This window comes from Typopeltis vanoorti, chromosome 11 (genome assembly GCF_054136105.1).
Source record: "Typopeltis vanoorti isolate ZY-2024b chromosome 11, IOZ_Tvanoo_1.0, whole genome shotgun sequence".
NCBI lineage: Eukaryota > Metazoa > Arthropoda > Arachnida > Uropygi > Thelyphonidae > Typopeltis > Typopeltis vanoorti.
This window is the reverse complement of record NC_143559.1, coordinates 88,806,404-88,825,241: the sequence shown is the minus strand read 5'-3', so window position 1 is coordinate 88,825,241 and position 18,838 is coordinate 88,806,404. Positions and strand designations below refer to the sequence as shown.

General features: G+C 36.9%; 1 protein-coding gene across 5 annotated transcripts in view; it reads right to left on the bottom strand.

Annotated features, from left to right (window-relative positions):
- Nucleotides 1-18,838, bottom strand: part of LOC150101835 (uncharacterized) — a 574,375-nt gene that overhangs the window by 530,854 nt on the left and 24,683 nt on the right. For 4 of the 5 annotated variants that reach the window (XM_090400439.1, XM_090400440.1, XM_090400442.1 and 1 more), the window contains exon 3: nucleotides 722-1,980. In XM_090400439.1, coding sequence (XP_090256565.1) covers nucleotides 722-1,954 — 1,233 coding nt within the window. In that variant the 5' untranslated portion in view covers nucleotides 1,955-1,980. Of the gene's footprint in view, nucleotides 1-721; nucleotides 1,981-18,838 lie in introns of those variants that run through there. The other variant, XM_090400441.1, reaches the window with a different exon arrangement.

Here is an 18,838-nt window from a genome sequence, read left to right as displayed (position 1 = left end):
GTCTTTGTGGTAAGTGTTGCTCACACGATCACTCACGTTTCCATTTTTGAAACAAAATTTCTCTACTAAAAAATAAGCCGTACAGTGTTAAAAGGTAGAATAAGGAACAGATAGCTACTGTTATAATGTAGTTGCGACAAGCTAACTAGTATAGCCCAGTTTTTTTATTTTATTTTTTTATGAATCTATAATTCAAGAGAAGCAGAGCTGCAAGAGGGAAGTACGGCTGACTCTTCGTGCAAACAGCCAATTCTAGAGCACGCAACGTAGGGGTATCTATAAATGGGTATACGTTGTCGAGATGCATTTCATTAATAACAATTATGGACGAACTTGCACATAAAGGCAAAACTAAAATGACCGTGCTACCTAGCCGTCTACAAAGACAAATTTAAGAGAGTGCCGTTTTTCTGAAAGGTAACCTCAAATGTAAGAAGCGGAATAGACGTTGTCTTAATTAATTACTTAACTTATGATTAAAATTAATCTATTGCATATTTTCAAAAATGTAGTAATTCATATTACTAACTTAAACCTAACAATAAAATATCCAAGAGATTAGATCGAAGTACACTAGAAGAACCGCAAGCTGAAACTGTTTCTCCTGAGTTTGAAATGTCATAAAATATATCAAGCCAAACAATAGAGAAAGATATATCTAAAATAAACAGAAATTTCACAAGCACACATTTGATACTAAAAAAGAAACCGGAAAACTTACCTGAAGTTCGCACCAAGCAACAGATACACCTGTAGATGTATCCAGTCCTTTATACACTGTTTTGAACGAACCCCGACCAACTTCTTCCTCAAATTTTAGAAACCTTCCATCCGGAGAGGTAGCACATGCTTTCACAGCTTCGTCCTCTTTTTCTTCTTCTATGTTATCTACTTTCGGAGTATCACTTTCGGCATCTTTTTTTGTTTCGGATTCCACATCATCTTGTACCTTTTCTTGTGGAACCTCCATATTTGAAGCAGGAGATTCTGAAACATCAGCACTTGCAATTCTGTTATCACTAGTTCTAGTTTCACTCACTTTAACACTGGACACTTTGGAAATCTGATTTGTCCTCCGGTGCTTTCCACCACTAGATGGGACACTATCACAGATAACGTCGCGAGCATTTGTTGCATTGGAATTCGCGATATTACTAGAATTACTCAATTTCCTAGAGAATAACTTTCCCAATTTGGGAACGAACTTCTTTGCCATTCTGGATCCACGTGAAGTTTCGGTTCGGTTTTCTCTGTGTCTTATACTGGCTTTACTGTCAGCATCACTTTCGTTTGTTGCGTCCTCTGTTAAGGCGTTCTTTCCAGTAATCCTAGCACGTGTTCTGTTCGTCGGATGTACTTCGTTGGCACTAGTTGCTGACTCGTTGTTCGCCGACAGCACTGTTGCTACTTTATTGCTTCCTCCTCCGTGCTTTTCTGGACTTTTCCCAGCCATGACGGAATAGCGAGTGCCTTTCTTAGGGCTCGTAATTTCCACTACCGTCGCATGGTGTTCCGATGGGGATGCGTTACCCGTAGCTACCCTCAGTATAGCTCGCCTAATACTTTTTTGCCTAGGAGCAGGAGAAGCACTCCTCTCCGTTTTCATCGGTGACCTTCCTGGAGAGAGACAAGCGGCATGCGCAGCGCCGTTCTTGGCACGAGAATCGTTTCGGCGGCACGAATGGTCGCCAGACGGAGGTATCCGCGTTTTAGTCGACGTCAGGGAGCCGACCGAATTGTCTAAGACTGAACACGCATCACGATTCGCAAGTCGTTGCTGCGACTGTCGTGCATAAAGCTGGGAAGACTTGTGGAGTGTACTGGTTGACTGTGCCAGGTGACTCCGAGAAGAAAGGCGGAAGCGTCGACGCAGTTCCGCTGGAGAACCGAAACTTTCGGAACGGGAAAGGTTATGCACATCACCCACAGGTAACTGGACCTTGTGGCGAAACATGGCAAGGAACAGGTATTACGTTGGCTCTGAAAATAGACAAAATTTATTACATACAGAAAAGTCTAACAAAAGAAAGAATAAAAGTACATTACGACCGGCATGTTCATCAATCAATGTTATACGTACTGCACACGTTAATAGGTCCTAAATGTGCGAACATATTGTCGACGACAATCACATCATTACCATGGTCGTCATGAGCATGGCGGATGTTGAAAACAGTGTATTCAAGCGCGGAGCGGCTATCGAACGTGTCTCAACGAAAGGGAGGTAAAAACGAGTTCACGTTGTCTAGGAAACGAGTGCTATTAGAGTGAAACGATTCAAAAATACAGTAACAGCAGACATCGGGGACAAGGTCCGTTAGGCAGACCTGCAGCAGCAGCGACAATGCGGTCAAAAGTAGCAAAAGTGGATGAGATGATCAAGGCTACCTGGCGCGTAACAGTGCGTGGCTTCGCAGCTGAAGGCAGTCTGCGGTCACCGTGCTGAGTCAAAATTGCTGAAAGGAAACGATGGAGGAAAAAAATCTCAATAAATATATGGAATACGATATAACAGTTCCGAATAAGAGAGAGAGGAGGATGCCTGAAGATGTCTCGTTTTAAGATATAAAAATGAAATCATGATGATTTATTGTCCTACTTCTAGTGAAACAAAAGAAAAATAAATACACTGATAACAGTAATGTAAGCAAGAAAAAAAAAAACTTTTCACTTCTTCTTACATAAGTTACCGATGTAGCTAGTTATGCACCTAGAAGTTTGAAACAGCAATATTGCAACTTGCAATACCGCTATCTCTAGTAGGAGAACCATCTTTTGAAATCTGTCTTTTAATGGAGTGATTATGGTTTAATATTATTACGAGCTGACCAAAACCATAAGTCACGTGTAATTATGTCAGAAAATTTCATGTGCGTGTGACGTGCGAAGAGGGAGAGGCATACTAGGCCAAACAGTTGGGCTCAAAAACTGTCACAAAAGATGGGTGATAATATAAAGTATACATATATGAGTAGCTCTTCAGATTTATACAAGTCATAATCATTTGCTTCCAATCAGGATGAACATAAGAGGAGGATGTGCAAGATGTCATCCTCTTGTTAAAGCAATTACGATCTAAGTTTATCCGTTAACTCGACCACAACGAGTTGTATTCTGAATTTACTGCATTTTTTTCAGTTCTAAATTTGTCATATCGGAGTAGCGAACAGATTTTGGCACTCATCCATTCTTCCTGGAAACAAATTTTAGGCACAATGAGGACTCAGCAAAAAATATCCAGTCTCTGATATGTGGGGGAAAATTACATAATATTTCATGGAAAGAAAACGGATGTTTGAAATTTTGATTCGATAATTAGGTCCGCAAAGTCGTTTGTCAAAAGATACTATAAACAGTATAAAATACTGTTTATAGTAAGACCAAGCCGCTAAATAAAAACGCAGCAAAGGATGAAAATGTATATATACGAAAGAACGCATGAATGACGACCCGTACTAACATGCAATCAACATAATCTAACTTGGGAGTATCCTGTCATTCGCCCACTATTCCTCGCATTTCGCCACTCATTTTTTTTTCTTCTTAATTCATCACCTTTTTCGTGATATCTTTTCGGGTTTTCTTAGTCAAGTAACCGAAATTTCTTTAAAAAACTTTCATGTTTCAGTTATATTTTACATTGTCACAATTCTAGCATACAGCTCTTTTGAATCAAATGCAATGCATGTAGTTCTGTACAATAGTTACTTTTTTACGCTAATAAGTGATAAAATTACTGGAGAAAGAAACTCGGGGTACCGAAAGCATCTCGCTTTTTTTGGCGGGCGGGGGAGAAACTAGTAGCCTTCCCATTCATTTCTAAAATTCAGAGGAAAAAAGTGATATAATGCACTACATTGAAAATCCAATGTCGTCTACGAAAGTCTGTTCACCTCTATCACTCCCTTCTGTGAACAGACTTTAGTAGACGAGATTGGATTTTCAATGCAGTGCATTATATCACTTTCTTCTCTGATAATAACGTATATGTTAAGTTATTATAATTTTCGGAGAAGTGTAGTCATAATCATACTTAGTGAAAACTACAAAAGAGTAATGATGATGGTGTACAAATAGCAAAATACATTAAATTTAAATTAATTTTAAAAGAAAGTATGAAATACTATTAAAGTCTAAACCATGCTTCTCCTGTGACTACGCTCTACACATCGTTGTTTAAGCGTGCTTAATCTCACATCATAATATTAAAAAATTGATGAGGTGTTCTTTCGGACACCTAGGCAGAAAACGACACTGGGCTCTACAGCCAACAAAACTGTGTTTTCAAATCCGACTGTTGCGTGGATGTTTGTGGAGATTTTTAGGTGGTAGATGAACTTCACTGAAATCATCGTACCCTGATTATTGGAGATCTTTATCTGGATCTCTTCTACTACCACAGCGCACCCACAGTATTAATGTGCTACAAGTTAACATTTTGTGGCTGAAATGATCATAAAATAGAAGGGTTACAAACATGCTACTGCTTCTTCAACCTTTTGGTTCTGTCCACCGCTGGAAGGTCTCCCCCATGATTTTCCAGACCACTCGGTTTTCTGCCTCTCCCATCCATCTCACTCCTGCAATTTGTTCCAGTTCATCCCTCCACCTTCTTCTTGGTCTTCCTTTATGTCTTGCTACATCCTATGGCGCAAGACAAAAAACAAGACAAAAAATGGACTAGAAAAACAACAGAGTGGAGACAAATTTGGTCTCCACTCTGTTTTTCTAGTCCATCTCCCGTCACTGCATCTGGCAATATGGCCAGCCCATCTCCACTTAGCCTGTTTAATGTATTTTACAATATCCATGACACCTGTTTGCGATCTTATCCAGGTATTGTCTTCCTGTCTCTTAATGTTATTTTTAGCATACTTCTCTCCATGCGATGTTGTGTTGTTCTCAGCTTTTTGTTTAGAGCTTATGCTAAAGTCCATGTTTCTCCTCCGTATGTTAGGACAGGAATTTATTTATTTAGCGTATGGCATAATAAAAACACATGACATCAGAATATATAAATACATATTTGTGCAGACAATAAAAATGAAACAAGTAATGCACATATACAAATATCAGGTAAAAAAAAAAAAGTATAAAATTTTATGTCTAGTTCAGATAGCCAATCAAGAGCCAAAGGATCTGCCTCAAAAAAGTCTCTCAGGTCACCAGGGTAGGCTCTTATGCTGTAGTTCTCCACAATGTGCCGGATGGTTTGATTTATGGCCCCACAGTCACATTGGGGGTGTAGGTGATCTTCCTCACTTGTATAAGCTGTCTGCACAGATACCATGTCCTGTGCGTATCCTATTTAGGCTTGTCCATAGGTGACGTGGAAGCTCAATCCCTTTCGGATTTCGGTTGGGAAGGATATACTTGTTTAATTATGGTGGAGATTTTTCTTTCCAAGTTTCTAGCCATTTTGAATTAACATTGAAATTGCTATTGACTAGTTCTTCAACCAGTATTAGTGGAGACCGTCGGGATTTAAGGCGATTCATGTTTATATATGGGAGGTCAGCATGTATCGGCAACAGGGGATTGCTGTTTATTATTTTTTTTTATCCTTTTACTAGAGCATTTTGTCTGCGTAAGTTCGGTGGTGCAATATTGCTCAAAGTTGGAAGCAGTAGAGGGGGGGGGGATTTGACACAACCTGTTATTGTCCTCATCGCTGCATTTAATTGTGTGTCGATTTTCTTGATATGAGGACTGTTTAGCCATACTGGGAAACAATATTCTGCCGCAGAGTAGACTAAGGCCAACGTGGAGTATCGCAGTATAATGGTAGAAGAATCCCATGTAGAACCACACAGTTTTTGTATGATGTTATTACGGGTTCTGATCTTTAAACAGAGATTCTCCAGATGTCTTTTGAAAGATAGTGTTCTGTCCAAGGTAACACCCAGATATTTAGGGAAATCTTGGTGCTGCAGCATTGTGTTGTTAAAGCTGAAGTTTCCTGTTTAGGTGAAAAGAGCTAACCTCGGTCTTATTGAGGTGTGGCGTTAGTCTCCATTTATGGAAGTATTCCCCAATGGTTCTAAGGTCATTTGTGAGAATATCTTCTGTTACTTCAATGCTCTGTTGGATGGCGAGGGCTATGTCATCAGCATAAGCAAAATTTTTTGAGCTAGTTGTCGGTAGATCAGATGTATATAAGTTGAATAAAATTGGTGCTAATACTGAGCCCTGTGGGAGCCCACTATTCAGCTTTCTCGGTTTGCTCATTTTGTTTCCCAGTACCACATGGAAGAACCTGTCAGAAAGCATGCTACCAATAAGTCTTATGATGGATTGGCATGGTATGGCTTGTATAGCATCCCCTCTTTCCATACCGTGTCGTAGGCAGCAGTAAGGTCTACAAACACAACAGAGGTTTTTCAAACATCTCTGGAAGCCTGCTTCGATATGGGTAGTAAGGCTTAGTACTTGGTCCGTACAACTACGTTGAGTCCTAAAGTCAGCTTGCTCAACAGGGATAACTTCAGATATTTTTGGCCCAATTCTGTTAAGGAGTCTCTCGAGGAGCTTATAACAGCATCTGAGGAGCTCAATTGGGAGATAGCTCTCTACTTGATTTTGAGGCTTGTTGGGTTTTAATATGGCTATTATTTTGGTTCTCTTAAAGGCTGTTGGAAGGTTTCCGGTCCTTAAAATGTGAGAAAAGAATCTTGATAGCCATTGTCGAGCATTTTTTCCACAGTTTACCAAGTATTCAGGGTGAACACCATCAAAGCCTGGTGCTTTGCCAGTTTTCACCTCCTTCAAGGCCTCAGTTATTTCGTCTGTGGTAAATTCTCTTGAAAATTGGGAACTGCCATCTGCACTTTGTCGTATGTTTTTGAGTGTTCGTTTAACTTCCCGTGTGTATGTTGATGATCTCGAGGGGCTCTAGACAGCGAGATTATTCGACAGGCAATTTGATCTGGAGTCATCAAAGGAGCTTTACGAGTGACTGGGTTACTTCCACCTAACTTCTTTAATAGGCTCCATGCTTTTCTACTTGATTTTTTCTAAGTCCTCTGTAGTTTTTATCCATTTTTCTCTGCACTCATTATCAAGCTTCTGGAGTAATTCGTCAGCTATGTCACAGTCACCAGATTCTAAGTAGACTTGGTATAGCTCTCTGCAGTCTTTATTCCAGCCAGGTATGTGTTCCTTTCGGAAATCCCTTGGAATATACTTCTTTGCTGTTGATATGACTGCTCCAATAAATCTGTTGTAATTTTCACTCACAGGAGGTATCCATCTTACTATTTTATCCAGTTCTTGTGAAAAATCCTGCCAGTTCGCTTTTCTAAAATTCCATCTTGGTCGTGGAATAGACCGTATTATTGGTATTTGTATTCCTACTTCTACCAAAACTGGGCGATGCTGGCTGTGTGGAAAATCTTCAAGGACTTGTCTTGTTGTGTTTATCGGTTGATTTCGCAAATTTTGGGTAACAAAGCAGAGGTCTGGGTTGTATTCCCTCTTCCATGCTGCAGCCTTAAAGGTTCCTTTGTCCTTTGCATCAAATATTAAGCTAAGATTGTTTTGCTCAGCCCAGTTTGTTAATGCTTCACCATTTTATCATTATTATTGTAATTCCACATGGTGTGATGGCTGCTAAAATCTCCTATGTAAATAGTAGGATGTGGAAATATGGGAATTACTTCAGGTGGCCATTCTACCGGGGGGGGGGATTATAGATGTTAATCACTGTGAGATCTTCAATTTTGGCTATGATAGTGTGTATATTCTGATTAATATTTGTTGATATTAAGTGGGCATTCTCTATATTATTGCATACATAAATTGCACAGCCATGAGCTTGGTGATGTGTAGCTCCTAGTATATTGTATACCCTGCAATTTTTCCTCTAGATTTCAATTGTTGTTCATTAGATGTGTGCGTCTCTTGAATGACAGCTATATCTATATCATTTTCTGGAAGGATTTTTGAGAGATATTGACTTTTAGCAAAGCTGATTCCTTCAATGTTGAGTTGGCAAATCCGGAAATTAGCACCTAGCTTTCTTTTCTTGTGGTCCTGAAAAGGACCGTTTGGTGATTGCATAGCTTGTAATTTCATGTGTCTATAGCCAGGAGATCGTTAAGATAGGTCTGGCTGCCAGTAGTCGCTCTAGCTCATTTAGCATTACCCAGGGTGCACCACGTGGAGGCGAGCTAGGAATACACCCCTAGGACAAGAAGTATGCACTGGTCGAAAGCTTTCCTTTTTAGGCTCATAGGGATGTCACTTCTGAATATGTCTCTCATTTTCCCATAAGCCATCCATTCCAAGATGAATTCTTCGTTCAATCTCTTTTCTTTGGCAATCCTCAAAGGATAACAACTGGCCCAAATATACATATGAAGTAACTTGTTCTATTTCATGGTTTTCAACTTTGATAGTTCTATGATTTATGTATTTATTCATCATTATTTTTGTTTTTTCTCTATTTATTTTACTGCATAAAAGACTAATGATGCAGTCAATTCAGCAGACGCCTAGGACTGTTATAATATGCCCCATTAACTTCCCTCCCCACAGAATCACATAAGGTACATATTTCGTGGAAGGCTGATTGTTGGAGAGCTTAATGCTTTTGTAGCCTGCATCAGATGCTATTCCTATACCGTTTAATGTTAATCTGCATTAATTAAATTGGATGGATGAGTGTGCATATCATTTCAGCTAACTCATGGAATAGTGTCATAGAATTATTGAATAAGATATATGGCATTTTCGTTTCCTGAGAAATCACTTTTATGTTCCCCTTTCAGTATGGCTTAAGGATTTTGGTGTTCTTTTGTGTCCCATTTCGTCTGATCAGAGAATAACCAACACAGAAAATGTCACAGTATATTTCTTGTCTGGCGTAGGCTACTGCAGGCATGATAAGATCTTACTAATTGATACATAGGGAGCTGTTTTAGAATGGGCGATTCCAGCTATCCATTTCTCATATCGCTCCCCCCCCCATTTTGTTTTGGATATGAGGTTCTAATGTATTTATTTTTAACCAACTTGGCTGTGACCACGACCACTCACAGTCAAAATGTCATATGATAAATATTCTCTTGAGGATATATTCTACGATTCCTGCAGCTTGTGCTAAGCAGTATATGTATAAAGTTGTATCATTTCAAAAAGCAGTCTGACAGGTTTGAATCAGAGAAATTACTAATATATTACTAATATAGAAAGAACTTATTTTCAATGTAATTCGTTTTCATCTACTAAGAAACCAATACGTCATATTCTTTCTGCTAAAGTTTTTTTAAGTCAGTTGATTCGAAATGCTTGCATTAATCGTATAGAAACACTCCATAATTTACATAAATAATACAATATTTTACCTTACCTGCTAGAACAAAAACGCAAATAATAATCGCATAAGGGTAGATAAGAAACTCATCATGGAAAGAAAGTAGCTATCATATCGAAATAGCAATGTTGTAATTCTACCACAGAGAATGGGGAAAATCCTTGGAGTATTTCCAGGTATCTATTACCTGTAACTGTCGAAGCATTTCCAGATGTATCTCTTGTAATTCTAGTCTCATTAAAAAATAAAGAGTATGGTGCAATAAACCGTCAGTGCACACCACAGACTAATTTTCGATGAATCATATACTCTGCCGGTCACCCTGTGCAAATTCAATTGTTTTCTGGTGACAACGTTGTACATTTATTACGACATAAGTTTGAAATATGAACGACATTTTCTAAATAGTTCGGCTAGCTGACAATCCCTTTAGCCTTATTTCTAAATCACACACATATTAAAGCTCACACATTGAAAAGTTAATGTGCGTGGCAGACTTTCTCGAACTATTTAGTTTGCAGTGTTTTTACGATGCCCTTGGTACTGCAGTATAAAAATAGAGCAGACATACCACAGGAAAGTTTTCTTTTTTAATTAAAAAATAAAACAATCGTTTTCGACTAGATTGTTTTAATTAAACAATCTAGTCCTGACACCCCCTGCTAACTACAGTCTTGCTCAGTTTCCAAGGATGGTTACAAGTTCTCCTGCCATCAGACCTGTTCTAACAAATTTCCTCTGTATTAATCTTTAAAAAACCCTTTCAGTAACTTGTATGTCTCCATCATATCACCCCTTTTCCACCTATCAACCAATTTCTGTAACCCACAGATCTTCAACCTGTTCTCATAAGATTCATTTCCATAGACTTGAACACCATCTTGGTTGCTTGCCTCTGGATCCTCTCTCTCTCTCTCTCAAGAAATCTAGGTGACCAGAATTGCATGCAGTGGTCAAGATGAGGATCTTACCAAGGCTCTATAAAGTGGTATAATAACCTTCTTGTCTCTGTTCATCAAGGTATTCTTCAGTAACCAAGTAATCCAATGAGCTACTTTAGCAATATACCCTCCAAACTTTAATTCCCTATCCACTAACACTCCCAAATCCCTGGCTTCATCAATTTCCTGGAGTACAGTTCCATCAATGTGGTACACAACGAGTAATATTTTCATCCCAAAATGCATAACCTTATATTCTGCATATTCGGCCACATTACACTGATATCCATTCTCTTTTACTCAGAATGCCAAATCATCCTGCAAAATTTTATCATCTGTATTAACTATTGCTCTACCCAATTTAGCATCACTGGCAAGCAACTGAATAATTCTTCTCAGATCCTTTCCTATATTTATATTATCAATGTACGAATTAAATAGTAGCAGCCCAATAACAGAGCCCTGTAGTATGCCACTAGTCACCAGCCTTCTACTGGACTCTACTCCTGAATAAATTACTCTATAATCTCTCAATCAACTTTATATCCATCCCCCATGTGCTGCAATTTATTGATTAGCATTCCATGTGGTATCCTATCAAAAGCTTTTGCAAAGTCCAGCAGTATCACTGTAAACTCATTATCTTTATTCAACTCAGCTATCCTTATATTATAAAACATGAGCAAGTTACTGAGGCATGACCTACTCTTCACAAAGCCATGTTGCCCTCCCCCCCCCCCATATAGTATCCCATTTCTGTCTATCCATTCCTGTATTTTGCTCTTGACCAACTTCTCCAGTAAATTGACAACTCCTGATATGCTGATCGGTTAGTAATTTGCTACATGTCTTGGAGTTTACTTTATGCAAGAAAACTATTTTTTCCTCTTTCCACTCCATTGGGACTAACCCAGAGCCTAGACTTAGATTAAACAACGTGGTCTAAGGTATTCCTTAACATCTTGTAAAACTCGAGCTGGTATACCATCTAATCCCATAGCTGTATTCAAAGCAAGGGTCTGTAATATGCTATGTACCTCCAGTTCATTTACCTGACTCTCTTGTTACTGCAATATCTCTACCTGAATGTTATCCTCTTGCAATTAGTAATTCTACTAATTGCAAGAATATATCTTCAGTAACCAAGTAATCCAATGAGCTACTTTAGCCAATTTTGCAATCCCAAACTTTAATGCCCTCCAAACTTTAATTCCCTATCCACTAACACCCCCCCCCAAAAAAAATCCTATTCTCACTTAGTAATTCTACTATTTCACCTGATTCAGTTACCTCCCTACTATCTGTATTCATTAAAATTGTTCTGCCATAAACATTCTTCCTTTTACTTGCAACATACTGAAATAACTCTTTGGGATTATTAGTGGTTGAAAGTTTTTCCACTTGGTTATACTATAAATTAAAGATATCAAGAAATTACATACTTGGTTTAATCCTTTATTCAAGTGTAAGCAAACAAAGTTTGCACCTGAAGTATCTTCAGGACTGGGGCAACTTGCGGTAAAGGTGGTATTGACTTCACATCACTTGCCTTAGTATCCCATAATGCAAAGCACATCTCCTTGTGGACATGTATAATGCTATGCATTATGGGAAGGGTCACTACCCAGACCGGTTTCAACCTTTGAGGTCTCATCAGTGGGAGTCAGACCCAGAGGTGATACCAAGGTTGAAGCAACCTTGAAGAAATAAAAATATGACTTCTGCATTACTTCAACCTTGGTATCACCTCTGGGTCTGGCTTCCACTGATGAGACCTCAATAAAGGTCAAAACTGGTCTGGGTAGTGACCCTTCCCATAATGCATAGCATTATACATGTAAAGGAGATGTGCTTTGCATTATGGGATACTAATGCAAGTGATGTGAGGTCATACTACCTTTTATCATGAGTTTCCCCAGTCCAGAAGATACTTCAGGTGCAAACTTTGTTTGCTTACACTTGGATAAAGGATTAAACCAAGTATATAATTTCTTGATATCTTTAATTCTTTGGGATTATCTTTGGCCTGCACTGCTAATTTCCTTTCACACACTGCTTTTGCCTTTCTTACCACACTGGTTACCTGTCTGGTTTCTGCTTTGTGCTGCTCCATTTGAACTCCACAAATTTTATATAATAAAATATAAATATAATAACTTTCTGTAAAATAAATCTTATATATCCTCTCATTCTCAATATTCCTAATAATGAAACCTTCATTAAGTGCTACTCTAAAAATTCTTTGCATCTTTCACGATACAGCATTTTACTCAACGTTTTTTGCTTATACTTCCATCAGTCATTTGCTTAATTAATGCAACATACATTTCATCTCATCTCTCAACTTCACTAATCCTACATTCGGTTTGTGTGGATTTGTTGAAGGAAAGTAAAACTTGTGAGTGAGTGTGTAGTAAATGTTTTGAGAGTGAATGCCAGCTGAGTGGAGAGAATGAAGCACATGATAGCAGAGTAGACAGCATTTACAGTAGACTGGAAAATATTAATGTTGAATGTGAAGTGGTGGATGATCAGAAAAACAAAGAGGATCTCAATAAGGAAATAGCATACTTAGTGTAGTCCTTCACAGCACAAAGTGTGAATTTGAAAGACTTCAGAAATATCAAGAGATTAGCTGAGCTGAGAAGAAAAGAGCAAGAGGTCCGAGTAAGAAACAAAATGATATATTGGATGGCCGTCAGGATGCAAAACGATAAGGTGAAAAAATTAAGGTTTTGGCTGGCATTAATGACTTGAGAAGTAAGTAGTATTGTATGAGGAGTTATTGGAAGAAGTGAAGGAATTATTGGAAGAAGTGACAAGAAAAAGAGTGAATTTAGGTAAAGGCATTGGGGGCTCTGACAGGAGGATACAGTTTCTATATACATACTAATGCCAGAAGTATCAGATAGGGAGGAGTTTTTGATATTAGTGCAATCTCACCAAAAGTTATAGCCATTAGTCAGACAGCTAACAACAGATGTTATAGTTACAGGGATAGAATGTGAAAGGTTTAATATTTTCAGGGAGGATAGAGAAGATAAGATGGGGAAAGCACTGATGAATTGCAGCTAAAAACAGAAGGAGACATGCAAGCAGGTAGTTTTTTTGAGGTCATATAGTGTGAGATGAAGACCAACAGAACAAACTATACAGTTAGTTGCTGCTATAGGTCACGGGGTTCCAGAGATGATGTGGGAGGCATCATCCCTAGAATTAATACAATGAGTGCAGCTTGAGTAATTATTATAGGATCTTCAACTTATGGAGAGAGAGAGAGATTGGAAGGAAGAAGCATCACATAGCAGGAAGAAATGAAATTTATACACCTACTGAGAGATAATTACTTGAAGTGAAGCACAATGAAATGGAGGAGACACTGAGTACTAGAGTATTGGATCTGGTTATAGGTTCAGAATCCAGGAAAAAGCAGGTGATCAAGTGGTGTACTACTACTACTATTAGGGTCTGTGTTTGGACAACTACTGTTTAATTTGTACCTAAAATGATATAGGAAATAATTTGAAGGGAAATATTCAGTTTTGTTTGCTGAACAGTTAATCAAGGTGATGTGGAGAACTGACAGGATGATTTAAATAGGCTATTAGCATGAGCAAAATATACTGGTTCTCAGTTTAATATGGAGAAATGCAAAGTTATGCATTTCAGGATAAATAGTTATAAACTGTGTATCACTGATGGAAATGTACTCCAGGAAGCTGATGGTGCTAGGGATTTGGAGGTGGTAGTATATAAAGAGTGTTGAAATTTAGAGAGCATGTTGCTATGGTTGCCAAGGTAGCTAATAGGATTACTTGGTTATTGAAGAACATACTAACAAGCAGGGATTAAGAAGTTATCATTCCTCTTCATATCTTTATAAGGCCTTGAAATGTCCACATCTGAATTACTGTGCTTGCTGGATTACTGTCTGATCACCTGGGTTTCTTGGAGATGAGGAAGCAGTGGACAGAATCTAGAGGCAAGTGACCAAGATGGTGAATAGCCTGCAGAATGCTTCCTATGAGGATAGACTGAGGGTGTGTTGCAAATATTGGCTGGTGGGGGGGAGGAAGAGGGAAAATGTAGCAACGTTTAAGTTCCTTAAAGGGTTTTTAGGACTGATGTAGGAGAAATGAAAGGGTGTGAGCACTAGATTTTTTGCTTGAAGAGTAGTGAATGAATGGAATGGGTTGCCAGAGGTACTGTGAGTTCTCTGTCTGTTAATGGGTTCAAAGAAAGTATAAATATTGTGTGGATAGTTGAGGTCTCCCATGTGTAATTATAATTATTATTATTCCATCTTGTTCTTGCATTCTTTGCTCATTGTGATTCATAATAATTAGCTGTCATTCCCTTAATACAAAATAGGATTGAAGGGGATTAAAAGAAGAAAAAGAGAAAAAATTCAAGAAGAAAAAAAAAATAAGCAAAATTGTATACTTAATTCCATTATTTTATAAGTGATCATTTTAAAACACAACACACTCCTCCTTGAAGTCTAAAGATAGCCATGAACCTTTAAAAAAATGAAAAAAAAAATTATTGGCTGAGTTGATAAAGCATATAAGGACATACTGTTGCTCTCCTCTGAAGAAAAAAACAGAAATGTATTGCCCCCCCCCAACTGCTAATTATCAGATAATTCACCAAAACAGCTAGACAATATATACATATATGTGTATATATGAATTTCTTGATGAAGGCTTTCTCAGATGTGAGTGAACATGAACACGACCGTCAATAGGGTGTAGTATAGAGGCAGCCTGCCTCATGGCACGGCTTACTAAGGGCACTCGCTCAGCAATATTGGGGTAGGCACCGTCGCTATGCTAACAATTCCTGTTAGCTTAGCAAGTGCAGAAAGAAATTTCTCCAAGCTTAAACTGATTAAAAATTATTTGCGAACAGCAATGATCCAAGAAAGATTGGTTGGTCTAGCAACTTATATTGATAGAGGCAGACACAGCTTATAATTTAAATTTAGAAGAGCTTATAAACAGTTTTATTGTGCGATATCCCTTTAGAGCAAACATTTAATTAATATTATTATGTAATCATTTTGCAGTAATGTTTCTCTTGTAATAAAAACAAAATAGCAATTGGAGATTTTCTTATATTTTTATCTTATAATCCATCAGGGGCAATATTTAATTGCTTGCCTCGGAGCATGATCTAATTTGCGATGGCCCTGGATATGAACATAACTTTTTATGATCACTTAAGCTAAAGGAACACAAAAATAGAGTAAACTATTTTATTCATTGTTAGAAAAATATGACTAGTTTTGTTCTACTCTAAAGAACTTCATATGGTGCGCAAAAACAGAAGAGATTCAGAGTTAAATAATATAGTTACTATATGAAGTTACTATATTTCTAATGTTTATTTTATGCTTCTGAGTCTCTTTTATTTTTTTTTTTCACCAGATGAAGTCCTCGAGAGTAGGATGAAACCAGTGAGGCTTTTTAAAAAAAACAATAAATACAACAGTTTGCTCTCTTTCTATGTTCCTTTGGCTTAAATGGTTATGAAAGCTTATATTATATGCATGCATGTATGTATGTATTCAGTCATGTATCAGCTTTTGAATATTCCTACTCCCAGAAGTCATGCAAAAGAAACTCTCCAAATGGCACTTCATCAACCACTCACAAAATTTACCAATCATTCCAGCCCATCTATTACATATCATCTTTCTCTCTCTTCCCCAATCAAGTGCATACTGATAAATTCTCTTTTTTTTTTCAAGTACTTTGTTATCTTTTATTTTTTAAATATATATTACTGTTCTTGATAATTTTATATTTGTCTCTTTAAAAAAAAAAAAAAATTCTTCACAATTAATAAAAATGTATTATTCCTACACCAGCACACACTGCTTCGTATTTGTCAAGGATTTATTTTTTATTATATTTTCTTCGAAAATTTTCAACCGTTTCCTTGGGGTAACATTTATTTATTACATGGTGAGATAATGGTATTCCTAATGGTTTACTAATATTTCTGGTGTACAATAACCTCCAGACATGATTCAATCATATAATTTCTTTTCCAGTCATAGTTTAATAACTATATCATATATTACATTACTTACTCTTACAAAACACTTTTTCTTCTATTGAAACCATCCTTTTCCTGTTACTATTCATTAATGATATTTACTCACAATGATTTCTTTATACTAAAAGTACAAAATAAAATATGCTCCAGATTTTCTCTGTCCTCACTAACCAGTTTTCCATTTATTCCTTCTTATTTAATTATTATTTTCCTCATCTTTACCTTGCAAACTTAAAGTTCACATCTGTGTTTGTGTACTTGAACTGATTCCATATATTATGCTTTAATTTCTCTTGCCATGAAACCAGTTTATTTCATTTACCATTCTCATTTGTGCTAATTCATTTTTTGTGTGCAATTTATTAATCTATTGATATTTCATCTATTTACATCATTTAAATCGATGATTTAGTATGTTTCTGACTAATTAGTGTCATTAAAGATTATGACTCAGTTATGATTAGATCATTGTTCTCCCAGTTAAGAATTATATGTTTAAGAGAATTCTCTGAAATGTATAATTAGGTGTATGAGTGTTCCCTCATCCTAGTGGTTGGTGGGGTGGCAATGCTACATTACTACGGAATTATTATTATAAAAAAATATGGTTTCCTGTTGTTTTCATTGTCTGATAGTAGTCTATATCTGTACACATGAGTGTTCACAGGGCCAGTTTTGCTGTTTTTTTAGGGACAAAAACTCCAAATTTCTGGAAGGGGGGGGGAACCTCCACCTCTGTATGAAACCACTTAACTCATTTTTGACTGAAATGCCCTCATAAAGATTCTTTGCATTACAGACAGGATTCAAACCCAGGTCTTTCCAACCAAAAGGCTCCATTAAAACCAACTGAGCTATGGGGTTTCAAAAAATACATAAGCACTTATAAACGTTATTTTGTCTATCTATCTATATGCAATTTATTCTGTGACCTCTGGCTGGCAGATTTTATTCAAATTTGGTATTTGAAATGCTTACAGTATTTATCAAATCATTCCACAACAAACATCTGTGGAACCACAAAAAAAGAAACAGATTTTTACATAATCATCACTATGCAAAGTCAAAGTTCTTTGAATAACTTAATGACTCCAAAAATGAAAATATCAAGTGCAAATTCTGCTCCAAACAAATTCAACTTACATTGTATATATATATATATATATATATATATATATATATATATATATATATATATGATCTAAGACATGTCTAAAAATCCTTAATGCTGTTCAGAAGAGGGGGAAGAGTAGGTAATTGATGATTCCTCTCACAGACAGTCAGTCTTTGAAATGTGTCTCTTCTGTGGATGCTGTTCAGCAAAACTGCAATGCATCATGCCTCGCCTACAATAACATGAGCAACAGATGTCAAATATCCTTTTACAGTTGAATTATTACTATATTATTAGTGACATATATTTGTGTTGATATATATATGATAGTTATAAGAGGCCATCCCTGAACGTTGTGCGAAGAGGTGGTGAATAGCAGGATACGAAGAGGCTTTTTTTTTTTTTTGAAAGGTGGTTGTACTATCGAATTCATTGCCTGATAGGGAGATGAATGTGCAGACAGTGAATAGCTTTAAGGAGTAGTATGATAGACTTTGTGTTGTCTAAGATGTGCTTCCACAGTGAGACTTGAAATTCCATGGAGATCTGGAATAATAATAATAGAATGCAGTAACAGATTTCATTGCTGTACTAGAGCAATGAAATTTGAGTCTAGATTCAAACCTACTGCATAGATTTTTTTCACCTTTCCATTAATTTCATTTTTATTACAAAAACAATTTGAAATATAAACAATCGCGGAGCGATGTTTGTTCGATCTCTTGTGTATTCCTCCTTACTTACAAATTTAATTAAAACTGAAAACATAATATTTCATTTATCATTATTTTGTATTATTTTTAATTCACTTTAAGTGTATTGCTATTGTTTATTTATTTTTCGTTAAAATTGTCAGTAATTTTCTTATAAGTCCGGGTAAATGAATTAATTTGGATCAGTGGAAGTCAAACAGCAGGCTGAGTGAATACGATTATAAGCAAAGTGTAAAAACTCGATTGTAGCTTAAATATTAAATATTCTAAAGCACATTACATTGATTTTTTACTTAGGTTAAGTCCCATGTGAATATTGTAAAAAAATAAACTTAGTTTGTCTCGGTATAGTTTGTATTAGATCTTTTTGTAAATAACCCTTTTGAAGCTAACTGCATATACTGCTTTAATAAGAATATGTTAGAGTGTTAAAAACGAAGGCAATGTTTTTGTTGCCGAAGCTGTACATGGCGGCATTAGAAAGATTGTTATTGAAACTTGAATGCATGAGAAAGGCTTGCAGGCTCTAAGTGTAAACATCTCCGAAGTCAGTCAGAAAGAGTTCAAACAACTTTCCGATGGGCAGTAACTTACAATCAAGAGAAAGTGGAGGAGAACAAAAGGCGTGCCGAATTTGAAACTTAAGATGAAAGACTCATACTGATTATTTGGGAGTTGCCAAACTTCATGCGAG